General features: G+C 39.7%; 1 protein-coding gene across 10 annotated transcripts; it reads right to left on the bottom strand.

Moving 5' to 3' along the window:
• Positions 1-14: 14 nt before the first annotated feature.
• On the bottom strand, positions 15-26,615 carry si:dkey-103g5.4 (uncharacterized). 10 transcript variants are annotated; one of them, XR_008303690.1, is made up of 34 exons: positions 25,910-26,610; positions 25,506-25,729; positions 25,062-25,223; positions 24,115-24,300; positions 23,057-23,174; positions 22,861-22,974; positions 22,601-22,766; positions 22,357-22,519; positions 22,081-22,269; positions 21,810-21,984; positions 21,086-21,225; positions 20,506-20,813; positions 17,210-17,367; positions 14,722-14,949; positions 14,243-14,578; positions 13,172-13,546; positions 11,883-12,053; positions 11,084-11,241; positions 10,851-10,991; positions 10,610-10,757; positions 10,378-10,511; positions 6,874-6,999; positions 6,497-6,686; positions 6,335-6,409; positions 6,046-6,201; positions 5,911-5,970; positions 5,532-5,648; positions 5,259-5,410; positions 5,014-5,100; positions 2,585-2,731; positions 2,338-2,490; positions 1,818-2,190; positions 1,234-1,358; positions 15-695 (listed from the first exon to the last, which is right to left on the bottom strand). XR_008303690.1 is itself a non-coding variant. In XM_053239923.1 (32 exons), exons 1-32 carry the CDS (start codon positions 26,034-26,036, stop codon positions 2,038-2,040), a joined length of 5,301 nt encoding a protein of 1,766 aa, XP_053095898.1. In that variant the 5' UTR covers positions 26,037-26,615; the 3' UTR covers positions 1,401-2,037. The 10 variants fall into 10 exon arrangements, 6 of the variants coding, with proteins under 6 accessions (XP_053095898.1, XP_053095897.1, XP_053095895.1 ...); XR_008303691.1 differs by having other exon boundaries at positions 16-695; positions 1,234-1,333; XR_008303688.1 differs by lacking the exon at positions 15-695 and having other exon boundaries at positions 709-1,358.
• Between the last annotated feature and the right edge of the window lie 1,132 nt (positions 26,616-27,747).

The following is a 27,747-nucleotide window of genomic DNA, read 5'->3' as shown; positions in this document are numbered from 1 at the left end:
TCCCAGTGTTTTATTCCTCTTACACCACAGCCATTTGTCAACACTAGCAAATTTTATTTATAAAAGAAAAGACACATTATACATTTTATCTGATTACAGTTACATTTAATGTTATGGAACGTCCACGAAACAAACTCGTCTTGTTATCACTTATGTCATTCCCTCACCAGCCTCTTTTTTTTCCTCTTGATGTTAATAGGACAAAAAAATATATAGCTTGTCATGTTACTAAGAAGCCACAAAGCCTGAAGACTCGGTCCTGAAGACTCTCCTGTATCCGAACTCAAAGGAATAACACTTCCTCTTTTTACAGCACTGTCACTGGAGACTCCTTCCAAAAAAAAGAGAAGTAACCGTCTCCTCACAGACAACTTCAGCATATTAACAAATACACACAATTTTAAAAAGAAAAAAAAAATGGTTTATGTGGAGCATCTGCCATACAGGTCTCTGTGTAAGTTGTTACTATAGAAACAATAACGTATTAAGAGAGTGCAGTAATATAAATGTGATTTGTCTTGCAGCTGGAACTATCAGAGCTATCAGAGGAATTATTGTCTTTTGAACTATATGAACAGCACTAGAGCTATCTATCACACAGGATGTCCTGATTTACACCCTTAAAGGACATTTACCCACTCCTTCTTCAGCATCACACCTTGTCTCATACCAGCTGCTATTTAGTCCTGCTAACACTGGAAAAAAAATACATAAATAAAAGGATGGTAGGTAGCTGTTAGCTAATATTCGCTGTGCTATCATCATTAACTTTGTTCTCTAATGTGCTGATGTTTTCTAATGTCTCAAAGTTAACACATTGCACCGACAGTAAACATATTAAACTAAGACTAAAATCGAGTTCATGGCAGCAAATTTATTATATAAATGAAGACTAGTAGTGTTCAATTGATTATGATTGGCCGTAGCTGCTAGAAGGCCAAAAAAAATTATATACCAACATATTAGTTATTTACTGAAATAATAGTTGACCAAATTGTGAATTAGAATCTTCTAGTACAGAGGTTACAAAAGAGCAAAATGTTATTTATCTATGGAACAAGTCATCCACAAAGCTGTTACTGGTAAACTCAATTGTTTTTATTTTTATGTATAAAATACAATAAGTATGATCGAACTTAGGTGTATGCAGTGAACTGAAACATGTTCTGAAAATGACTTTGACAATGCATTTAATCAGAATGAAACGAGAGAAATTAAGATCTTATAACATACCTTCATTAAAAGCATTAGTGGACCACAGAGGATAATTTTCTTTTCTGCATAGTCATTTGAAGCTCCATGTCTCTCAACAGCAAGAATCAATTTTCTCCACCTTGGAGAACCATAACCATGTGAGCCTTGAAAAATTCAGACATAAAACTAAACACAGTGCCAGTTACAACCATAAATATGTAGACAGGTTTATTGAAAAAAATAATAAATCAATCATTCCAGTTCTGCCCTAAGAAAACTTTGTGCCATCAACAGGACTCCACAGAGCTGAAAATCTCTGCCTTGTCATCCTAACACTTCTAGTTTCTCCATGTGCAATCCCAAGAGTGCAAACATTATCGAAAAAATGGTCAGTATACAGTATATATTTTTCCTGTAATGACCTCATGTCAAATAGGGTCTTCCTTTATGAAATATTGAAAGCATTCATGACTTAAACATGTTATATTCAAGCTTTTTTAAATGCATACCAACACAAGTGCTGACTACATGACCTTGCCTTTTAGTAGTTTCCAATCCACTGCAGAAAAATGATCTTAATATTATATAATTTGCACTGATTTGCAGTACGTTCATGTCCTTACTTATCATTTGTCAACATTTGGATTGTCCCTTTTTGTTTGACGCTGTTTAATGTGTATTCCATGTGCTTCTTTTTGTATGTCATCAATCCAAAGCAAAGCCAGCATCTAGGCCGCCATCTGTCTCCCATGGAGCAGCGTACAGTAGTTTGGATGAGATAGTTGGTCTTGTCACATTCAGTGAAAGGAAGCAGTGCTCGTATTTCAAGACAGATTCATCACTTCACTCTGGCGCAATGTCCTGGCCTTCTGCTCCATGTTTAATTGGCAGCTCACTGTCACTTGGGCTGACCTCCAAGATCTTATCTCTCAGCAGGCTTTCTACTTTCCTGAACACTGAACTTTCATGGTGCTTCTCCAGCAGCCTGGCCACCTCCTGTCAAAAATATACACTATATTAATTATTCTGTAAATTCACAACCTGCTTCCAGGTGACACTTCACCTCTCAGGTGACTGTCCCAGGTTTCAGCATAGTGCCTTACATCCAGACAATGAAGCACAAGTTATAATTAATTGGCTTACATTCAGGTTCTCAGACACAGTTCCTGGGTCGTGTTTCTGCACTCTCTCGAGCACAAGGCTATGAAGGGCTGAGTCGTTGCTTTGTTTCTTTCCTTCAGCTGAATCAGGCTCCAATCTGGCCTGGAACAACTCACTTAGACCCACTTGTAGGACCTGGAGCATAAAAAGAGCAGGGGGAGAAGCACAATCAACACCCCGAAATGCTAGGAAATGAAATGGTGCATTGGTGTATGAGCCTGGCTTTTACCTTAAAGAAGGCTCTTTGGAAAGCAACAGTTGTATCAACGCTAAGTTGGCCGGTGGATATGTGAGCAGCACAGTGCAGAAGCAGCAGAGAGAAACCTCCTACAGACTGCAGCCTCTGCTGACGTACGTACAGAGTGTTATCCGTCTCCTACAGACACAGTCAATGCTTGGGAATCATTCAGACATTTGGATTGACTGAGCATTCATTTTTCCTAATCTATTGACATACATCAACACAGTTAGAAGCGGCAGTGGTGCTGTGGCTTCAGCATCAGCATGTCTTCGTTCTTCTTGATCACAAAATGAACCCCAGGCTGCTTGAGCAGTCCCAGAGCAATTGCAACGTAAACATTAACAATAGATCTTACCTCCTCTGCCTTATGTGTTGCCTTTTAAGGAACGGGAGGCACAGCTGAGACCATTAAGAGTGTTTCTAGACCTATATTAATCATACAAGTTCAATGATACCTTAGAAAACTGATTCACAATAATGGCATGTTAATGTTTATATGGATTTGGCTGGTTTCTTTATTTCTATCTTTTGTTCAACCCTGAACTTGGGTCTGTCCCTGCCAAAAGCAACTCGCAAGGCATATGGAGTTTCAAAAGTAAAGGTAGGGTCAGTTGAAGGTAAGGAGAATGGTTGTCAACATTTTCTTAGCAAATACTTAGGGCTAGATTATTCTATCCATGTACAGTATTTGTGAAAATGTAGGACTTTGAGTGAGGAGTCACATAGGTGTTTGCCAGCATACTTGCATGTACCATGTCCACTAGGGAGCAGAAGCGAAGTATAAATTAGGTCTTAAAGTTGACCAAACAGCAGACAGTTTGCAATTTTTCTTCACAATCTCTGAAATGCAGCTTATTTATTACTAACAAACGTTCACTTAACAGGCATGTTAACTACCAAACACTTTAGCTAGCTAACATGTATAAACTGAAACACTAGTTTAAGTCCTACATAGAGTTATATAACTAAATCCATCCATTTCCCAAAACATTATCATTTCCATCCATTATCCATCCATTATCCTACAAAGGGTCATGGGGAGCCTGGAGCCCATCCCAGGGAACTCGGGGCACAAGGTGGGGGACACAATCGCAGGGCACAATCACACACTGTGGACAATTTGGGAATGCCAATCAGCCTACAATACATCTTTGGACTGGAAAACCCCCCGAAGCACAGGGAGTGTTAAATCTGGTCCTTGGAGTAATTCCCCATTCAAAGATGTGTTTTTAAATGGTGATGAACAATCAGATACCACACGTAAATTTTGCTTGCGCTTATGGTAAACACCATGGTGTGGTATGTACCAGATTTTTCCCTCATCTTCATGCAATTGCTTTGAAGGTACTGCAGCAGGTCATTCTGCAGCATTTTCTCTATAAAGTCTGTGTACTCTCTGTGCAATTTTTCATGACGTTTCATTCTTTTGCAAACTCCATGCACACAGGGCAGAGGCAGGACTCAAGCCCCCAACCCCAGAGGTGCGAGGCAAACGTGCTAACCACTAAGCCACAATGCCCTCCCATAACAATTGAGTGTAGCTGCAACTTGACACTTCTTTCTTTTTCCTGTATCTGATTGCATGTCAGCACTTTTCAGATGCTTTGTGCTCAAATTAAAGATTTGTACTTACAGAAAAGCCATTTATGAATGATGACTGGTTTTAAATTCTTTACAGAGTAAACTACAGTCTGCTTTAATATTGTTAAAATGGAATGCATCATTTTAATTGTATTCAAATTATCATATAAACGGGTTGTAAAGTGATTTAACCTAAAATATAACCAAGAGACAGGAATGCATTTTGAATTGGCACTGAAAACCTGGAAGTATATTAAATTGCACATTGATTTCAAAGGTTGTTAGTTTCCTGGTCAATCAATCACTATTGATCTGAAGCATCTTTAAATACAAATGACACATGACCATAGATACATGCATCATGATACAGATAAATGAATGTGTTTAAACACAGAAGTATATGTAGTATACAATAAGTGTCAGTAGAAGACTAAATATTATAATCTATTCCGTTAACATTATAGATAGTATTATAGAGGTTAAGATTTTGCACTACTGATGAGAATATTGAAAGTTCAAATCCTAGAACTGTTAAACTGAGACTGCAGGATTCTGTGCAAGCCTCTCCAGATTTTGCAGTATAATGGCTGACACTGTTCTCTGACCCCAACTTCTTTCCAAAGTTGGAATATATGAAAAACCAATTCCCTGCTAGAAATTACAAATGCATCAAAGCGTCAAATATAAATTACTTTATGTTAATTGAAACTCTTGTGTGATATAGACTTAAAGCAGCAGTTTTTTTCACAAAACAGGCAGTTTTTCCCCCTGTGTTGTCCTCCATTGTCAAGACAGATGTTTAATATTACCATATGCTTACTTATGGCCATAAATACCTGATAATAAAAGGAATTGCGGAAGGCATTGCAGCGGTAGTTATTTGTAGGAAGACTTGAGGCAAGGTGTAATTTCACTGCTGGTGTCTGGAAAGTACAAACCCAAGCATAACTAATCGGAGTTTCCAATACATCAACCATTCCATTATGTCATTGTTCAGTGGGTGTAAAATATTACTCACAATAAATCAAAATGAAGGAGTGTGTATGTGCGAATAGGGAGACAGAAATAAGGAGATTCAAACCACTCTGTGTGTGTGTAGCAGTTGGAGAAGGAGCTGGCCGTGCTGGTAGATCAGAAACTCCCGGGGGTTAAGAGTGTCAGCACCGACTTTGACGAGCTTTCCCTCGCAATCCCACTGCGCATCCAAGAAATCGATAAAGGGGCACCCTGAGCCTGCAGCACAAAGACAGCATGCTCAAGCCTTCCATCCTCAGTTAAAGAGACTAACTACAATTAACTACAAACGACAGCAAATGTTTTTCAGCAAGTGACCAAAATGAGTTTAGCAAGTGACCTGGGTGCTCGCCGCTAAGCAGGCCTGCATTCTGTGCTTGGTCTCTGAGCCGTTGTTCCACATCTTGGATAATCCGGAAGAGTGGAGAGAGCTCCAGCAAACCGGCCCAGTCCTCACCTGGATGATATAGTAGAGCACATGGCACTAATTATCATTAAAAAGGCTTTTTTACAATAACAACACAATACAATAATTAACACATCTAATCAATTTGACCAGCTATTGAATCATCTTGAGCCTTAATTACTATCTGAAGTTGGATCTTACTACCCTCTAGTGCTTCAAATATGCAAGGACACATTTAGTTTCAGCCTATGAAATAATGTTTTTATTCCTATCTTTCTTTTCAAAGCTGTCCTACAAATGCAGATTGTCTTACCTGACAGTTTGGGGACTGTCATGAGCACAGGAAACATTGTCTCCTTGAGATTTTGGGCATCTGATTGGGCACAAAGTTGAGACCGTTAGGTGAAGTGCTGTCACTAGAGATGTGACGGTCAGAATCTTGCCTTACCCTGGCTTTGAGCGGGGCTTACATCCTGTTCTCTATGTTGTGGGGATGTACTGGACAATATAGGCTTTAAGCCATTCAGCTCACTCACAGACGAAGCCTTTTCATGATCTTTCAGGGATTGAGCAGAAACTGCTGCACAGCAAGACTGATTGGAATCTGTGCATCAAAAATCACATTAATATCACAATGGGCAGTCAGAATACAACACCATTCAGAGCAAACATGAGGAAAATACAAAAAGTGCTGTCCTGACCAGTGAGATTAACTCATTCATACTTTTAATTAATACCTTTAGCTACAGGGATTGATACAGTCCATGCTCGAGAGCTTGTGTCACTCTCAAACAACTGCTTTATTGGCAAGTCTGCAAAGAAACAGTGAAGACTACTAAAGAAAGCAGGACACACTAATTTCCATTTCTATGTCAAAGAAATGAATGAGCGTGTTGTACCGGAGCTCTGCTGGCCCTGGGCGCTGATGAAGAGGCTGGAAAGTTTGCCATCCTCCAGCAGCTGAATGAGGCGCTCCAACTGAGGGAGGATTTTTTGCTGAGTCAGAGCCATTGCTTTCAGAGGGTTTTTTCTGCCTCTGGGCTGCACCATACCATAATCCTTATACGAGAATGAGCCTGATAATATGGCCTATTGAGAGGGGAAAAACATGCTTATAGAATTTTAGTGTGTAATACAGTGCTACTCATAAGGCAGCTCCAGCTCATCCATATAATATGCTGATGTGTGAAATCCTCTTAAAGTGCATTCAGCCTTGCTGAGCTGAATATGAGTCCAGTGTGCCATGTTAAACATACTGGCTTTAGGTGTATGTTACCTCTGCAGTATCAGCACGGAGCTGGCCGAGCTCGCAGGCCCAGTGCACTGAAGAAAGAGCAACGTCCAGCTCGGTGTGTCTCTGCTTTAATTGCTCCCACAGCTCCTTCTGCCTTGCCTTCTCATCCTGTAGCACCAGAACATCATTCCACCAAGTATGCAAGTGGATTTGTGAAACCTGTGTTCACTACATTGACTTGAATTATGGCTAAGTAGCAATGTTGAGAAGGCTAGAAAAGCTTACAGTAAATTGCTTGTTATGGTGTAGCACAGGTTTCTTGAATAAACAGTGAAACTAATGGAATCTAGAGAATGTTGAGAATTGGTATGTTTCTTTTAACAAAGCACATAAACACTAGACAGGATAAGGTGAGAGTTACTCCCTTTTCCCTTCCATGCACAATGTAAACCACAGGTGGTAGCCAAGATTTTCTTTTTTGATCAGATAATGTAGCATTTTGGACTTTTTGGGGACTTTTTTCTGATTTTTACTTTTTGGTTTTAAAATGGTAACTGACATTGTTACCACTTAATACTTTGAACATACTTTGAATTTCTAACTAATTTTGCAACATCAGAGAACTGTGCATTGATGCATAACTTGGATGAAGGTAATTTTAGCATTTGACAAATTTCTATTCTCGCCACAGTTCACACTGTCCATAGAGCAGATATGTGGCCTATTTTTTGTCTCTGCATGTAGCAGTAGTGGGTGCTGCTAAATTAATACATTTATGAATTCATGAATCCATAATTTGTTGTGAATTGTTGAACTTTCCTAACATCTTGGCAAACTGTTTGTTCTACCAGACCCTGATGGAGTTGAATAATGGTCAGGGATCAGTGCTCAATTTGCCTGAGACTGGAACCAGTGGCGAGGTTACAGTGGCGGTTACAGTGGCGAGGTTACATAAGAGCATCAGATTGACAGCTGGTCCACCCAATCAAATGAGGAAAATATTTTTTGTGGGAAAGGAGAAAAAAAATCACACATACATTACAATAATAATCGCTCAAACACACGTTCAAATATGCATATCAAGTTTCAGAAATAAATAATTATTTTAGTGTGAAAACGTGTTTTTTTTTTTTTTTTTATAAATAGCCTAACAACAGCCAATCGATAAACTGTTATTACTGTTTCAGCCAATCACGGAATGTTGGGGGATGGGAAGGTGAGTTTACTTATGCTAGTGAAATATAAACTAATATCTACATGCACAAGGCGAGCATGTCGAAACAGATATCTTTGATTAAATATTTTAAAAAACCAAGAATGGAGTCTGAAACTACACTCGATGATGCTGACAATACAGACACGTCAACAACTGATGACAAGCAGCCAACAACGTCATCTCTCCCGTCCATCAGCACCTCCTCTCAACCTGGGTCCATCCTCCAGAGAAGCAACCCACCGGCTGATTTATCCGCACTTAATGAACCACCTGCTCAGCCCCATTTACGCGAGTTTCCACGCACAACAAAAAAACGGCAAGTCCAGAAATCTTGCTGTTGGCTATCAATAAATAACATTTAACTAATCTTAATTGTCAAATTATTTTTATACATATTGTAAAATTATTTAATTTGAGAATAGGCATTGAGGTCCACCCTATTTCACCAAGGTCCACTCACTTTAAAATTTCTGGCCTCACCACTGACTGGAACATCTCTGACAAGCACTTATAGAGCCTTGCCCTTAAAGCAACATGAGGCTGATTGCAATGTATGAACCTCACAGGCTATGTGAACATCAGACACGGCTGCTGAGCCCTCTAGGAAGAAAACCATAAGCTATCATTTGCTGCGTTGTTGCGCCAGGAACAGAAAGCGCAGAAGGTTCAGCTAGAATGCAAAGAGTTAGCTCATTTACGACGTTGTAACGAAGAGGGGTCATCAGCAGGCATGAGACACACACATGAGCTGATAGCGCAACGCAGCGAAATGATGTGTAGAATTCTGAGGAGCTTAGTACAGCTGCCTCACATACAGACAGACCCTGATGTACTCTCAGTAGCTGCTTCTCATTCTCTAAACATGAATAATGAGTCTACCCTGGCAGAGAGTGCTGACAACCCGCCATCTGAGTGTTCTGATGATCAGAAGCGCAGCTCAGCAGTAGCAAATGCTCTGCAGGTTGATATTAATGCTGCGCTACTGAAACCGAAGCTGGAGCTTCCACACATGATTGAATGCCTAACTCATTTCTTTGTATAGTCGCTCAAGCGAGTCACTGGGCTATCCCGCAAACTATCGACTTCATTAAAGAGCTCTTATGCACATTCAAAAGTGCATTGAAGCTGCAACATGAGAAAAGGCCACGCATATTGGCTGTAGTGAGATGTAGAAACACTATGGTTGAGTACACTGACACCAGTGGTCTCACTAGTCATACACGCTGATAAAACCCTGCACTTCAATCTGTGCAGCATGCAGCCAAATATAAAGGAGCTGACATGATTAGCATATGATGCTATGGTGGATGTGCTGTTGAATTCTCAAATCTGTTTATATTAATGCTCACTGTAAGGTGTTATTGTTTCTATAGTAACAGCTCATTCATAGGGAGTTAGTTGTATAAAAAAAGGACATTAAATGGATACTAAAATTTTTATTTTACAAAGCAAAACGGCTAATCGTTGATATGAAGTTTTTCTGTTAGGAGATGTTTATTTAATATTTATGGAAGGAGTCCTTGTATTGGTGCTTTGTAACAGTCAATACATTTTCTCCCTTGAGAGAGTCTTCAGGACAGGACGTTAAGCTTTCTGGTTTCTCTGTAACATGACAAGCTGCATTTTTGTCTTAATAACTAGAAGAGAGAAAAAATTCTGGTGAGGGAATGACTATTTATAGTTGTTGTATGTAAGTGATAACAGGAACTATCTTGTCTTGCAGATGTTCCTTAACTTTAATCATATCTATAAATGGTTAAACAAGCATGACGTAAATTAAAATTTGGATTCATTGGAAAATGACTGTAGTATATGGTATGGGACATGTTGATATATCAAAAAATACCCTCACATATCACACCACCCCGGCACGGATTATTTTTCTATAACATCACGCCCTGTTGTGTTTTATTCCTTACACATGCTTCCACATGCTGTAGCGATTGCATGCAGGTGGAAAGTGTTCTTATTATAATGTGAAACGCTGGGCATAAATTCCTTATATTGTACTGTGAACAATGCTTTTTTTCTAAAATAAAAACATCTCTTTTGAGACTACCCTAAATTTACACATGGCATTGCATTGTCTGTGCAATGAGGACAGATTGATGGCTTTAAGAAACATCAAAATGTTTCTTAAAGGTGCAGAATGTCTCTGACTTCCAAGCAAACCAATATGCTTTTACTTAAGACAGATTTTATGCTGGGGTATCACTACAGCAAGCTGAGATGGTGAACTGCTGACATTATTGATCAGCATGCAGTGTCTGTGTTGGGAATCTTCATAGTAAAATGTGTATAAGCAAAAGAGATTGAGCGGTGAAACTGACCGGTTGCTCAATACCCAGAGGTGTGGACTGATCTTGCTCCCACTGCTGCCTTGCCATAAACACACTCACTCTATTCAACGCTGCAGTCAATTCAGTGTGCCAGTGACGCTGCTGCTTCCACTCTTCTTCATCACCTATGCAAACACACACAAAGACACCTAATCTGTGGGATTCGTTCTCTGTTGTAAACCCATCAGTACCACAGCCTCTCAATAAAGTGTGTACATGTCACCTCCAGTAAGAGTGAGTAGGATGTGTCCAGGCAGCAGGAGAGAGAGCTCCGAGTTCACAGCATTTCTTCTCTGAGCCTCTTTATAGACTGCCTCCTGAAGCTCTGCTGCTGCCTCCTTTATTTGCTTCTCTGTATCTGTCCACACCAGCTAACACACACACACACACACACACCATGATTAAGGTCTTTCCACTCACACTCAGCGCCATCTCTTATCTATCGAGCCTGCTGTGAGCCTCACATGATCTGACTCTTCCTGTAGGGCTGTGTAAAGGCAGTCCCACAGAGCTCTGTCTAAATCTGCCACCAGTTCTTCCTCTTTCTCTCTCTGCTGTCTCCAGAACTGGGCCCTCATGCTGCACTCCTTCTGTAAGGCCTCTGCCTGCACCAAACACACACATGCACACACATGCACACACTTCCAACATGCACAGCCTTTTAGAAACATTCAGGTTTTTAACCAAATTTGCTCACCAGAATACTGTCTGGAGTTTCTCTTATGGTCAGGCACTGGGACACAGTCACTGGGACTACAGTCCTCTTCCACACGTCTAGCTGAGCTCCTACCACTGGAGCCACGACCCCCGTCACAGGGTCTACAGTCTGTGCCCCAAAGCGGATAGGAACCAGCCCTGGACACATTCATGGTCATGATGAGAAAGCAGGTCATACCATTCTATCTATAGACCTGAGTGAGACATGCCACTCTGATATTAGCCGTGCTTCCTGGTTGCAAAAACATCTATGGTGATCTATAAGAACAAGCAAATTTGATGATTTTCTCCCTAATTTAGTCATGTCCAATTCCCACCCATCAGGCATCATGTGAAGCCAGCTGACCGCATATTTTTCGAACTGCTGCTCATGAAAGCGCTATCTACCCACTTCTGCATTCATGAGCGCAGAATTGGTTTTCAAAAAGCATTGTGCTGTTGTGTGTCAGAATATGAAACGTGTTCATAAGCACATTAATTTTTACTGCATACTATCAAAACAGAAGAACCGAACCGACAATTATAATGGATTTCTCTGTAGTATAAACACTCAGAGTTTCTAGAAGATATGTATATACTGCATGTAATCCATAATAGTAAGTGAAATAATATTTCAGTACAATTTCTAATTAAAATTCTTGTTCAGTCAGATTATAACCAAGTAGTGCCAGCTGGCTAGGTTACTCAGGTATTTTTTGCAACCAGGTTGTGTGCGCATCTCTTTGTGTTCACAAACACTGCAGGGGTGTAATATGCAAAATGGGATAACTATGCCTGACCCTTGCCATCTGCATCTTCCATAGTTCCAGCAAGAGGCACCATACACCCCGACATCCAATCCAGCTGTTCTCCTAGAACAGGGACTGACAAGCCAGAACCCCCTGGGTCTGGATATTCCAATCCTGGCAGAGCGGGCAGGGACAGCTCAGTGCCGGCCAGACTGATCTCACCTACAAGAGCATGCAGGCCTAATATTTTATATGTACAGATTTACATATACATATACATACATATAAATAATCACATGTATATACACACACACATACATATATATACTATAAAGAGCAGTAAACAGTAATAAATGAAACAAAGTCAATATTTGAAGTGATGACCCTTTGCTTTAAAAAAATTATAGCAGACTCAGGTTACAATTTTGTCCAGTTTTATAAGGAAATTAGCTGGTAGGTTTTACTGAGCATCTTGCAGAACCAGACACAGTTCTTCTGGAGACTTTGACTGCCACACTTCTTATTTCTGCAGAAAAACCCAGTAGCCTTCATTACGTTTTTTGTCTGAAAAGTGGTCTCTTATGTAATATGCTGCTTTCTTTACTGACACGATAATGTAGAAGTCATAAAGTACACACACACACACACACACACACACAGTTATGCTACACTACTCTACAAACTACTATTTACCTGCTGGAGAAAAAAGTTAAACCAGCCAAAAAAGCAACCAGCATGATCATGCTAGCTACAAAAACACAGCCAGCTTTACCAGTGACATTTTGCTAATAACCAATTTTGCTGGTTAGTATTTTATTACTATTTTATTAGAAAAAGAATAATTATTATTCAAAAAACATCTCTGAAGACACATTGACAGTCCTGTCAGTGAAACAGAATTTCAAGTATAACAGTAATGGTGGTCATTAGCGGCAAGAGCATAAAATAAATTAGCAATGCCAAAAATGTTGGTGTATGTGCAAATGAGTGAGATTTAACTAGCTAGCTCTAGCTCTCATAAGTGTACATGACCGCTAACTAGCTAGGTTTTGCCAAAATGTCTGTCCAAATGATGCTTCCTCATGCTGGAACAAACATGTTAGGTGAGTCTTTATTATTTTTATATTTATTCTTTATAATTGTCAGGAATATTACACAAATTACATAATTACATAAAGTGTTATCTATATTTACAAGTTATTACCAAGCTAAATATTAACTCTGTCTTTCAGTATCTTCATAGTAAGTTATTGTGCTTTGCTACAGTAAGGTTAAAACTTACTTAATGTGCATATTAAAAATGTTTACTCACATCTAAGCATATGAGTGCACCCACTCACCTAGAGTGCCGCCATCTTCAGCCACCCACCAGGCCCACTCCTGCTGAGCCTCCAGACAACTTAGCAGCTGGAGCATGCACTGCTGACTGTTCCTCCAGGCTTGCTCCAAATCTGAGACAGCTGCCTTCACTCTGCTAATGTCATTGTGGAGCTCCAGACTCCCAGATTTCCACTCATCACAGTAGGCCCGTATAAGCTCCACCACCCGCACCCGCGCACCAAGAGCTTGGCTGTCCAGTAGAGCCTGGAAACCCCCTGCATGTGGCACCACTTTTCCCCCCCGGATGCTGCCTCCACCAACACGCACCAGCCTGCCACTCAAGGGCTCGATGAAGGATTCGCCCAGCAGGAGACCTCCTACTGGAAGCACTGCACCTGCAGCACAGACTTAAATGTCAGGTACTCCAGCAACCTGAGACAAACATGTAAATGTTTTAAGAACAGCAGCATTCAGAATGATGCTAGTCTTTTTTTATATACAGTTTTGCCAGTAGATGGGCAAGCGTAGTCTTGGGGCATTTTCAAATTGCATATTCGTAAAATCTCATTATGTGGAATCAAGATGTCAATTTATTGTTTAATATCAGAGATATGGTTTTATAATAAATTTTGAATGACTTTAATTTGGGGAATAGCTTATATTCTGCGGAATAGAATAAGGCAGTGGTTCTCAAAGTGGGGTCCAGGGACCCCCAGGGGTTCAGGAAACATAGCCAGTGAATTTTTTTACTTTGGTACAGTGGTGGAAATCACAGCCCACAGTATTTAGGGGTCCAAGCACCAAAGTCAACTCAGACCTGTGAAAAATCAGGAAGAGAAAGCTCTATGGCTTCAAAAATATTATTTGAAAAATCTTAATGTTCATGAAATAAATCCATACTGATGGGTCTGTGGAATTTATTTTACAGTTAAAGGGGGCCCTGGCTACAAAAAGTTTGCAGACTACTGAAATAAGGTGTTACTGTAATGCTACAGGCAGTTGTTTTCCCAGGGATGTCAGTTTTTTTCTGTAAATCTGAAAGCTTCTAGTAAATGTTCAATGTAGAAGAAATTAGGTACACATGTACTGACCTGTATGTGAGTCCAGACTAACACCTGTGATGAGTACCACATTGCCTGTGCGAGGATCCAGCATTGGACAACCGATCTGAATGGGCTGCCGCAGTCGCATCACGGGGCACACATGAACACCACCTACCGGGTACACCATCCCTGTCTGGGGGTGGATGGTTACTGCCAGGATTGGGACAAGTACGCCAGTTTCATAGTCACACATGGGTCCCCCAAATACAAGCTTCTGGCCTGTTTGGAGGCTTCTCAACTTGCATGGCCCTAGGAGCTCAGAGTGGCAAGATGAAGGGTAGGGAATGAATGGAAGCACAGGAGACTCCCATTTTCCAACTTCACCTGAGATCAATGATCAGATGTTAGGGTCACATCCAGCATCTGGTGCTGAATATTGCAGTACTATAAACTGGCATCATCATGACTTAATTGTAGTATGCTAAAAGAAGTTGAATATGGGAATGAAAGCAGGATCCTCAACTCACCCACACAAGCATCAGCTGTGTAGACAAGGGTGGAGCTGGAGGGGTCAAATCCTACATTCCCAGCCACAGGGAGCACTCGGCCAGTCTGAGGGTGGAGGAAGAAGTCAGAGGGCACAGTCATGCTGTGGCCACTAGCTAGGAGCATGTGGGCATTCAAGATTGGATGGATGAGGCCTGTGCAGGGGTCCACATGGACAGTATCGCAAGCCCGGACGGATCCATCAGGTGCTGTATTGGTGTAAAGATTGGTGCAGTTTTTACAAACTGTTACCAGCAGCCAACTAAATCATTTTAGTAATCTACTGAGACAGGAAAAAAAACGGTCATTTCCAGAAACCTGTGACGAATCCCTATTTGAGCAGTACTGAGGTCTAATTTTCTCTCCTAAATTCAACTACCACTAGGTGGGGTAGTTTACCAGACACTACACAAATAGTGCCAAGTATGTAAACCTGTAGTCTGGACAAACAGTGAGTATGACAGACTGTAAGCAGAGGGAGTCTATAATTAAATGAATCAGCCAATCATACAGGGTTTAGGTTAGGATTAGGGTATGGATCAGCCAATAGGATAACAGCTCTTGATTCTGAATCACAAATTGCATCAGGCAATCAGTCCATTATAATATGGATCAGTCACTGGTCTATAATTAATATCAATTAATATGCAATTAAATCATGTTAATTTTACTAATTTTGGATATTGATTAACATACAGTATGCGCATGCAAAGGACATGCAATGCAGAAATCGGTATTCTCAAGCTTGCTGTATCCTGACATCATTTGGGATACTCAGATGGAAACATATAGATACATACTGGATGGAAAATTAATCTAAGCTTTAGGCAAAAAAAAAAAAAATGATGGACAGCTTGTTCAAACCTGTGACTTATCAATGCAACATATGATTGATGGACATGGGCAGTTGCTTAATTGGTTGATGCAAAAAAGTTTTGACAGACCCACAGATTATGATCTCAGAGCTATAGATATATACAGTGCTTCTAGAAAATATTCACCCCCTAGTGATTATTTCGCTTTTTGCTGTATTGCAACATCAAACTGAAGCATATTAATATGGGATATTTTTCTTTTTAAGGTGATTCTTTATGGAAATAAAATGAAATAAGTGTATTTAAATGTCCTCAGAATTATTTGAAAATTAAAAAAAAAAAATCTAAAAACTGCTTAATTGATAAGTATTCACCCCCTCATTGTCCTATTGCAGCAAGTATAGATTTGAGTTGTCTCGGATGTGTCTTTATGAGCTTTGCACATTTTGCTTGTGACACTTGCTATTTTTTTTCCAGCTCTTGAACTGAATGGAGAATGTTGGTGAACAGCAATTTTCAGGTCATGCCACAGATTTTCAACTGGGCTTTGACTCGGCCATTCCAGAACACAAAGCTTTATTTCAAGCCATTCCTTTGTAGTTTTTGCCCTGTGCTTTGGCTCATTGTCATACATTGGAACATTTGCCCTAAATGTAGATGTGTGGCTGACTGGAACAGGTTCTGCTGAACAATTTGCTTCATCCATTTTGCTTGTGATGGCGACAAGCTTTTCAGTTCCTCCTGATAAACAGCCCTAGAGCATGATGTTACCACATGAAAGGATTGGTGTTACCTGGGTGATGGGCTGAATTTGGTTTGCATCAAACATTATTCTTTGGTTTTAGTACAAATGGCTCAACTTTAGTCTCATCAGACCACAATTTGTTTTTCCCAAAAGCGATTTTCTGAAATGGCCCGTAGATTCTTCTGGCCACTCTCCCATAGAAGCCAGATCTGTAAAGAGCTGATATTGTTGAGGTCTGCACAGGCTTTCCTATTTCAACCAGTGAGCTCTGTATCTCCTTCAGTGTTGTAGCTGGACTCTTGGACCCTTCTGTGGCAATTGCCCTTCTTGCCTGAGCACTCGGTTTGGCCTGATCTTGGTAATGTCTGGGTTGTGCCCTATTTTTTCCACTTTGTTATAATGGATTTCACAGCGCTCCTAGGAAGGTTCAAAGCTTAGCTGATCTTTTTCAACTTTTTTGCTCCTAAAAACTTTCCATCAAAGCCGTCGCGAGCAGATCCTTTGTCTTCATGATCTGCCGTTTTAGCTGTAAGCCCTCCCAAAGTCAGAGATATTTTTTGTGCAGGCATGCAATTGAATTGCAGGTGGATTTAAAATTGACACAGATATACGCTGAATATGCTGGTATATATGCTGTGGATTTGAAATGAACACAGGTTTCTGCTGATGTTGCAATACAGCAAAAAGAGAGGAAGGGTCCAGAGATAATGTACATAAAAAAAGCATATAGTAATAGAACTAACTCTTTCAGGTCAATAATTCTGGGGGGTGGGGTAGGTAAGGGGGGGTGGGGGGGGGGGGGGTTGCGTAGTTTCCTATGTAGGGCAAGGACCTTGGACATATCCCATGTGTTGGAAAAGCTGAAAAAGTTATTGAAGGTGAATTATTGAAAAAGTTGCAATAACTCACCAATAATGTCATCCCTAGTGAGGACCGATCCAGAAGTGGGGCACAGTAGCCGTGCTCCAGTCCCCTGTTTGAGCACGGCCCAGCAACCCTGCCTCTGCGCCTCCACTGAGACCTGCTCTGCCATCTCCTCAGCCAGCGCATTCACTCTGTCCATAACACTGCACAGCACAACATGCATATTACTTCAATCAGGCAGGAAATATCGATTAAAAATAATGAAAGAAGAATCTGAGCTCTTGGAAAGAAAGCCTAAACACCAGTATTTGATTAATTCAGGAATACACTCATCGTTGGGGTTATAAGGCTATTCTGTTAAAAAAAAAAAATGGGTTCACTTTATAATTATACTGAATATAGGTGCGAAATATATAAAAATAAATCTATAATTTATTTTCTATAGTATTTATAAGTATTTACTTAAGTATTTAAAACAACTGAAAGGTTTATTGATGGTCAAAAATTCATGGTGTAATAGCTTTAAATCACAGAATTGTCAAATGAAACATTTGAATTCTAGAGTCTTGATTTCTGCATGCTTTGAAATATAAAACTTTTTGGACAAGTTAACCATTCAGAAACAAAGACAAAATATATAAAACAAATGCAAGAACAATTAGTAAGAATCTGTTAGCTATGGTAATGCTGTGTAAGTGATGTTCTTGATCAAATCTAATTTCTGTAAGCATGCCATTCAATGATTTCTGAAGAACCATGTTTTTTTTATTTATCTCTTCCAATATCGTAAATTTGTTTTCATCATTGCTTAGCTATGTATAAGCTATCTTAAAATGAATCCTGTCTAGTCTTTTCTAATGTTTCCTCTTTCTTCTCTTTCCAAATAGTCATGCCAAAATGATCTCAACAGATCAATACCAAGGTTTTTATGGAATGGAAAATCCATCAGACTCATCATTAAAGGGAGCAAAGGTGCTCCAATACTCTTATTTTAGTTCCTGTTTTGCAAACAGTCTGTATTCTATTTAAATATTGAGTGAAAAGATATTTTTAGCTTCATTCCCCTTGTTCATGCTTCACATGTTTCAGGAGGCATAGGGTTATTCAGACCTTTGACAGCCTCTGAGAAGAGAGTGTACTCGTGTCTTTTGAGCACTTAAGTTCAAAGTTCCTACTTCCAGCCAAATACTTCTTTAACTATTTAACTAAGAGGGAAGCAAGGAAGCAAACTTCAGATGGATAGTGAGGACTCTGAAGTGATATAACCAAGCATGCATGACCCATCCTTTCTGAAATGCATTTTTCATAATGCATTTTCTCAAGTGTCAAGTTTGAAATGTCTTTTTTTAATTCAGTGTCCAAGATATTTCATGCTTTTTAACACATGGCTGTCTATGAATCAGTCATTGGATTGCAGATGAACATTAAACAGTACTGTTGCAGCTCTCTCTACAAATTCTACCTGAAAGATAAGTAGTGGTTATTTAATACTGAAATGAGCAGACCATACAAAGATTAGACTTGTTTAAAAATAACAGCTAAATGAAATGTAAAGAAAATGAAGCAATGTTCTTTAAATAGTAATACGTCCTGAATTGTAGTAGTAAGTGCAGCATCACTGGAGTTCAAAAACTCCAATCAATTATGCCTGATCCTGTATGCTGGTGGATGATACTGGTGAATTTAGTTAGAGGTTTTTACTTAAAAGAAGAAGAAAAAGAAAAGTTCAATCATAACCTCTAAATATAATCATGATTCGCATGAAAGTTTAAATAAAATTCTAGCTTAAAGGCAAAGTAGTTACATAATAAAATGCCCACTTGACTCTAGGAATCAATAACTGAGAGAATCAGTTCAAGGTAAATCTGTTTATTAAAAATCTGCTTTGAGTGCTTTTGCTGAAGCTTTTTAAAGTCTACATCAAACTCTTTTCTCCTTTGACCACCATTCCAAGTTTGCACACCTAGTTTCATTTTATAAAGCATCACTCTTTCTTCTGCAAACTTTGATGGATTGATTTATTAAATAAATAAGTAATTGCTTGAGGGATTGTGCCACAATTCACAGCTCTGCGGCATGACATCACTCAACCAACTGACTAAACTAACTGACAAGGTTTATAAAACCTACTTTGATCAGCTCTAGCTGTGGCCAATCAGTTTGCTCAGCCCCGATGGTTAACAGTCAAATTAAAAAGGAAACATGAGTGGCTTGTGTTGGTTGTATTTCATGCTCATGTTCAACCTGGGAACCCTGGGAATCCAGATAGTTTGGAAAAAAAAACATTTATATCCTCTGAGAGCTCCTGAGTTTGTGTAAATTTATATAAAAAGAGACTCACTAATGTAACCTTTGATTGATCGGCTTCAAATCATTATTTGGCAATGAGTTACTGCAAATGTCTACACAGATTACACTGTCAAGAATAAATGTGTAGAATTTAGAAATGTAGAAATAGTGTAGAATAAATAGTTTGTTTATTTCAATTTTACACACAAACAACCCTTTTGTTAAACCCTGTTGTTTCATATTAATGGAATTAATTAAAGAAATATTAAATATGGGGAAAATGTTAATAATTAAAGAAAGAATGCTAATTTCACGCATTCACACAAATGAGACCAGTCATTCAATTAAGGCACAATAAATGCTACTGTATAAAAAGCGGACTGGTTGGTCTCTGCATATGGTAGCCTTAAGCCGATGCACTGTAAAGGCTCACTTGGCATTAGGCTACTAGAAGATTTAACACACACTACATTTAGAAAACGAATATTTTGAGGCTAGTATGATTTTTTTTTCCTAAGACGAAAGCTGGCGTGTAAGTTGTTTCCAAATTAATGCATGAAAAGCCAAAGAGGCAGAGACACTTAAAACAATTAAACATAGCAGTTTCATACCAGTGTGATGTGCTTGGTGTCTATGATCCCTTGGGTACATATCTCTTTTTCCCTCCTTTGTCATGTCAAAGCATCTCCTTCACCTCACTTATTTTGTACCTAATTCTTCTTTTCTGTAATTTGTCTCCAAATTCTGGCCTTTTCAGGTGGTTAGGCTGCTCAGTAATATTGATTTGTACATACTTGAGTCAAAATAACTTCCACTTCCACTTTCAGCTCTTTGTAGGCTTTACCTTTTTTGGAGTTTTGTGAGCGTCACTGAAATGAAAATGAGCTGTGTGGTGCAAGATCTTTGCACATTACCGGTGATTGGCATTCATCAACATACGCATGTGACAAGTGAGTAAGAAATAAATCAGCATTGCCAAAATCTTTGTTTGGTTTGGCCTATGAAAACACGTACAGTATACACGACTTTATGAATGTGCATGTAATACATACCATTGCTGGATGTGTTTGTTCCAGAGAGAGGCCTGGTTGTCAGAAACCAGCATCAGCAACCGAAAGCATTCTCTGAGGAGTGCCGAGAAAGCCTTGTGCATGGCATGCTGGGACTGTGACTCATTCCGCAGGATCTGAAGCTGGCTGTCCAGCAGCTGGGAAACTTGAGTGCCCAGAGCTTTCCTGCGTGCTATCTCTTGCTCCACCTGCCTCTCCAAACACTCCAGCTTGCCCCCTACCACCACTGGCCCCCGGCCAGGTTGGAGCCCCCGCACTTTTTCCAGCACCCCTTGATAGAGCTGCTTCACCTGTGGTCATAGATATTTTTCCTTCAATGGGGGAAATTTTTTTTTTTTTTTTTTCGTCATGTTGCAGCTTGCTCCAGGGGAGTAAGTTATTGGTGGTTAGCTCACTCCACCCAAAAGCACCACTTCAGTCAACAACAAAAAGGAGAGAATGTTTATTATGGTTTAATTGTGGTTATATCTGCAACATCATTCAACATGTGTTCATTATAATTTATTTTAGGAGGAGGTCACTGGAAACGGAGGAGGTTTGGGACAAACTGTGGAAAATTCACCTCTTCTCTGAGCTGCCCAAGCCGGGTGGTTACAGACACACTGTGCTTAAGCAAGATGTCATAGAAGGTGCTGGAACTGAAAGCCTCCAGGTTCACCTGCTCCTCGTAGTCCCAGAACTCGTCTGATGTTACAGCCATAGCTATGAGCAATATGAGAACAGTGACCAAAAATCCTGCCACATTTCAGTTCTCAACTGTTCACAACATACTTGGTTTTTAAGTATTTAATTAACAAATCCATGGTGTGTTAGTGCAGGGAATTCAGTAAAATGTATAAAGCAAGAGTCACTCAATGTCACTCTAGAGTCACTCATCAGATAGGACAAGCAAAACCATCTGAACTTTGGCAAGTGAACTTATGTGCCAAATGCAGCTGTCACTATCAGTGTTATCAGTGTTTTCAGGCCATTAACATAGTAAACCTGATTATATATCTTTATAACACTAAAGAAGGAGCTGCGATGGGGGGACTTTGAATGCAAGAACCAACCAATAGTTAATAAAAGAGAAAATATAGCATTTGTTTACGCTGTTATTGTTTGTAAATACTGCACGGATGGTTGCCAATTCTGTGTGTAACTTCTTACATCATACAGCGTACTGTACATTGTCTTGTAGGATGCAATAGTTCAAATAACTGCCAGTTTTCAGTGCAGATTGTTGTGCAATATGGCAACATGGATAACTTCAGCTCTTGTAAACTCTTATTTTCATCTAAAGTTACCTTTCAACACTGGGTCCTCATTCATCCCAACCTGTAGGTGTCGGTGTGTCTTTTTCATAGCTATGATCCTGGAACCTTTTGATGAATAGTCATCCATGTTGTACTTGAGCTGTAGATCCCGGTACCTGGCCTGAGAAGGTAACTTCTCTGGCCAGCCATGCTCCCTGAACAAGACCTGTGTGTTGGAAATGGAAATCAGCGGTTCTTGACCATTTTAACTCAGTAACCAATAGTTATAGTACTGTTTCTATGTAATTAGTACAAGACTGACCAGTACTGCAAGACACAAGCAGAGCACAACTGTAGCTCCAGCCAAGAGACCTCCAATCACCCACCAGTTGGGTCGCAGCAGGAGCTGGCGTTGAAGGGTTATGCCCATCCGAATCATGTAATGTGGATCAGCAGGAAAGAACGGTCCGACGTCATAGCAACCTCCTCCAGCAGGCAAAACCCTTACATACTGGAGAAGGACCTTTCTGTTGGCATCTTATGGATAGCAAGGTCATATTATGAATGCAGTTAAAGGTAGGTTAAACAAGAACAGTACCACATGCTTGTGTTGATTGCTGCTCAGTTTGAGGACGTACACACCAGGCTCACTGAAGCTAACAGAAAAGAGGGAGCTTGCAGATCGTGCCATTGCTAGCTCTTGCTCTAATACTCTAAAGACTCCCCAGTCAAAAGCAGCATTAGTGTTGAATAAGTTCTCTCTGTAAACAACAAGACAAACCCTTAGTTCATGTCACTGAGGGAGTAATTGTAAATGGGGCAGACAAAGTTTTCTTACTCACACGTCATACTGCGGATAGTGGTGCCTGGTCACAGTGAATAAAAGAATATCCTCCAGATGCAAGCACGCTATCGGGTTCATCACTTGAATGGCTTCTCTATTGCTGGCTCCTCTTGAATCAGAACCCATGGACCAGTAGGATTCTGTATCCATATAGGTATGGTTTCCTGGTAAAAGAATTGATTTTGAAACCACCTGTCATGGTCACTCATTCTGAGTATGCCATGCTGATAAATTAACTACCTTTAAGCACCACCTTACCCATGCTGTGTTTGTTCAAGATCTCAGCAAAACTGTCACTCACTTGACCACCTTCCAAGATCAACAGCCGTACTCCTGCTGGGATAGTGTGGAGGAACCCATAGAAGCCACTTTCTGTAGCATGGCAAACAGTGGGAAGTGTTACAAAACACTTGCAAATTCTTTCAACATCCTGCCTTTGGCCATGGTTACTCACCTCTTGTCTGTATTGTGTACACAGGCCTGGAGAACCCGTGATGCCGCTCACACCTCAGCCTTCCTCGGGAGTCCCAATGTTTGAGGACAGATAAAAGCGCACTTCCTGATGCACTCACCTGTGTCCCTCAAAGATATATAGATAAGTCTAGCCTTGTTTGCTTTAACAAGATAAACGGGGCCCATGGGACATGTACAGTACACTGTCAAAGATACTGTCTAACAATGTACTGTGGATAAAACTTGCTTTTTAGAAGTTATCATTATACTGTTATATGTTGATTATGGATGGATCTAACTGACTACGTTATTCCAACTGAACAAATAATGTCTCATGAACACATTCTTTTTTAGAAAGCTTGCTAAAAATGGATCATGTAGGACGCAACAAAATCTATGCAAGCAGGACGTTTTTACTTTCATAGATTTCATAGATCAGATCTGAAGCTTGCAAACCAAACAAAGACCATGTAAATTCACATGATGGTGCAGCACAGTGCATCCTTAGTAACTGCCTGGTCAGGGTCGCGGTGGATTAAATTAGCCTACTAGATTTTTTTTTTAGAATCTGGGAGGTAGAACCAACTAAAATTGTTACACATTTTTGCAGACAGGTACCAAATAATACTAACCGTGTGTGCTAGGATTAAAACAAATAGTCCTGCGCACATCTCTAGTAGAGAATTTTGCACTAAGATGAGATTGAAGAGCCAGAATTAACACATCAATCTGACAGTGCTGGTGTTTCTAGCTCATTTGTCCAGTGTTTTCCTTGGAGCATAGGGTTCTTATTTATTTATTTATTTATTTATTCATTTTTAATACCTAGTCTAGGCCACTCCCACCTCAAGTTTAAACCCAATTATAGATACATATATGAATACTGAAGCACTAAACAGGTGCAGATACAGATAGCATGGCATTATGTTACACCCCTAGTGTGGCAAGACTATAGTAATGTTCATATAGAGTAGATATGCAATGTGTAATCATGAGTTTCAGCCCTCTAAGATGAAAGCTTGAAAAGTATAATCATCGGGTTGGGCCAGTATGTTGTACCTGTCGATTTGACTCAGTGTAAAGCAGCTGAAGGACAGCGGAACTGCACACCAGCTGCAGCACAGGTCTCATCCTGTCTCCACACCATCCTGAGCACTCACTTCTTCCTGAATCAGTTAGACTTTTGCAGACACACAGCCCCAGGGAGGCATCATAGCCTTCATACAGCTGTGGAGATGCACACACCTGGGGAAGTGCAGCGTGCAGGATGTGACACTCCGACTCAGAAAGTTGCCGTTTCACTACAGTTATATCACATGCTTGTTACAGCTTACATTCATTGTCAACTGAATGCAGGTTCCTAGTGTATTTGTGACAAGAGATTCATGGAAAAGTGTGTTTTGTTTCCCTCATGGTTCATTGACCCTCAGGTCATTTATGTTCAGAACAGAAGATGGGAAGTGGTTAAAAAAATCAATAAGTACAAATTTTCACCATCGTCTCTAGCATTTTGCTTTTAACATCTGCCAATACAAATCTTACTAAAGTTATAGTCCTTTTGATAATTAAAGTTATAGTCCTTTTGATAAATAATGTTATTCTATAAATAATTCTTATATATATATTAGATTATAATTCTTATATATATATATATATAATTTTTTTTTTTTTATCTTAATCATTGCTTGTTTTTGCAGTGGAAAATAATATTTAAGGATTTAAATATTAAAAGTTTAATTGGGGAATGCATTATTATGGGTGTAGCATATGTGGGTGTAGCATATGTTATGGTTATGACATTGCAGACGTACGTGATGTTGTGTCACTTTACCATCATAAACATAATGCAATTCCATTTTAATGGACTATCTGAAATAGACACTGTGGTTTGAGCTATGCGTGCAGCAATTCATAGGCTTCAAGCTACCAATATTGTATGCCAAAGTTCACAGAGGTATGTAGGTGATAGCACTGTTTGACTTTACAAAGTGGCTTCTTGTACCGACCTCATGAGAACAAAGGTGTTTCCACTGCCTGCGATCCAGACACTCGCCATACTGATAACGCGCTTGTCCATCTTTGCAGATCTCATATATCTTTAGCTCGCAGGCATCCCCTCTTTGTGTAGAACGGTACCCCAAAGCACAGTGACACTGCCCATCGCTGGCCTGTATGAATGAAACATAGATCATATGTTGAAAACCTCATCCTTTTGTAAAGGCTTGAGTGACGGTGAATTGTTTATTGAGCTTGGTTTTCCTGTGGTTGAATCTGAGGAGAGAAAGGTTTAGTATTGAGTGGGCTACAGACAGACCATGTAACCTAACCGCCTCTAGGCTGAAACATGAGCGGCTGTTTTAGCTGAAGTCTACAGATTGCACCACTGGATACTGCTGATCTGTTTGCATACAGTTACAGATATACTGAAAAAAAGAGGTATATGTGCTCACCTGGAAGACTTGGCCCTCTGCTAGGCATACACATTTATCCTGCCCAGGTAAAGGCTGTTGTGCTCTGGATCCACAGGGCAGACAGGCAGACAGACCCTCTGTGGGTGCATAGTGATGTGGAGGGCAGCTGATACAGCCGTTGATGTCTCTGGCCCAAAAACTCGGTGCAAACGTTCCTCTGGGACATGGCACTGCAGTTTCACTGCCTTCTGGACAGTAGTGACCTTTTTGCAAGGCACAAAAAACATTCACATGTACCTTTTTCATTCCCTTAGGGCAGTAGTCGTATCCTTTAGAGAAGTTCAAAATGACAATGCAGGCAAACAACAGGTACAAAATACTTTTGGTCTCAAAAGGTATTCCTATATTCCCATGCCTCACGGCGAGAACACTATGCACCTTACCTGGCTGACAAGGGGGCTGGCGCTGATGTATTCGTGTTGCATTCAGCCCAAAAGCAGTCCTTATTGCTGGGCTAGACAGCCACCAGAGAAGAACTGGCCAGCAACAGTCCCTAGTTTTGTGCATCATCTTGCAGTGTGGAGTACCGTACTCTGAGATGGTTCTCAGGGAAATAGGAAGCACTTTCTCTCCCAGGCTGAATGATTCATGAGGAGTTAGGTGTCACACATGCCAGTGGGCAAAGAAAGAGGCTACCCAATGCAACCCGGTCAAATTGCAGCCTTTTTGAAACTGATTACTGATTTGAGCTGTGCTTTACCTGTCTTTCAGCACCTGTTTGTGTTTGTGAAAGCTGCAACCTTTAATAATGCATTTTAATGAAAATAGTAAATTTCCTTTAAAAAAATTCCCTAAAGTTTTTTTTTTAATAGCTGAATCTTCTAAGTGTGAATTTTAAAATAATACCCCATTTCCAACTAACAGGAATGATTGACTTGAATTCTGTTTACTTTCCCCAAAACAGGACAGTCATGCCCAGCCTGTTTATTTGCAAAGCTTCTGTGGCTTCTGGGTTAAAGTTGATTCCCCTGGTAGCTACAATATCCCCCAATATACAACAAAAGTAATCTTAAATATGTCCACATGAGCAAAACAGTTTAAACCGTTTGGCCTCTGCATATCTAGACTTCCACAGGAATGGTAAATAGATAATAATATTTGAAGTAGTTATAAACAGATGCACTGTTTATATTATTGCAGTGGCAATAGTTCACTAAACTGGAAGCACATGATATTATGTAATCTTTAATGCACTACCGAATAATGGACTTTGGCAAATATGCTGATACTGTGACCCGAATTTCATTATGACGCACATAAACTAAACTTACCTTTCACCTACTTACAGTACTTAATTCATTGAGAGTAGTATGTCTCACTGACCTTGTGAAACATAACTTCCTGCCTGGATAGATAATACAATCATTACAATGTCATCATCTCAAATGAGTTAAATTATTTGAGGTTAATTATTAGAGCATACAGTATTACAGTAATACAATGACTTCTATCTCTATAATTCCACATTTAATGGTTATTACTAGTCATACATTATTAGACTATTATAAATGTATTTACAGTTTTATTGGTCACACACACAACCATACACAGTACAACGTTCCCTGAAATGCTCTTTATGACTGTCCGGTGACATAAAACAGAATTTACATAAAAACAGAAAAGTTTAAAAATATAAATATAAAAGATATAAAAAGATAGACAGCAAAAATGTATGAACTGTGTGTGATATAAAGTGCAGGTATGTGCAGTTGTATGTGCAATACAATGCTGTGCAGCATCGAGCTGAGGTAGTTGCAGTGAAAAGGCTAACAATATAGTATAAATATTTATAAATATGGGATATGCCATGTGTATTGACAGGAATGTTGGGTGTGTGGGAGTTGTATAAAGAAATCCAAGGTATGTATTTATATGTGTATGTATAGGTAGTCCTAGGATTTATATGTGTATGTATAAGTAGTTCTATTACTTACAATGACATTAGCTATGCAAAAACATCTAATATCAAATTAAATAACATATAATATCAACAACAGCTTAACAATTGTGGATTCTGTGTAGATAGCTGTAAGTATTTACTATGTACAAATATATTTGAATGTGATATAGCTTGATTCTCTACTGCATCAATGATATATTGGCACTAACTTTGTATGGTGGTGCATAGTTTAGTGTTGCCTCACAGCTCCAGGGTCCCAGGGTCTTTTACAGTCTGTACAGAGTTTATCTCCATGTCTGTTTGGGGTTCCTCTGAACATGC

The sequence above is a fragment of the Pangasianodon hypophthalmus genome, chromosome 14 (assembly GCF_027358585.1).
Source record: "Pangasianodon hypophthalmus isolate fPanHyp1 chromosome 14, fPanHyp1.pri, whole genome shotgun sequence".
Taxonomy (NCBI): Eukaryota; Metazoa; Chordata; class Actinopteri; order Siluriformes; family Pangasiidae; genus Pangasianodon; species Pangasianodon hypophthalmus.
Note: the sequence above shows the minus strand (reverse complement) of the source record. Positions and strands in the feature narration are given on the sequence as shown.

Bases quoted from the DNA above. Each gene is read 5' to 3' on its own strand.
- si:dkey-103g5.4 (XM_034310865.2), bottom strand. From the start codon at position 26,036: ATGATGCACAAAACTAGGGACTGTTGCTGGCCAGTTCTTCTCTGGTGG. The intron at 22,767-22,860 runs GTAAGGTGGTGC...TTCTTTTACCAG, and splicing joins CTTGAACAAACACAGCATGG to GAAACCATACCTATATGGAT. The intron at 21,985-22,080 runs GTCAGTCTTGTA...TCCAACACACAG, and splicing joins GCTTGTGTCTTGCAGTACTG to GTCTTGTTCAGGGAGCATGG.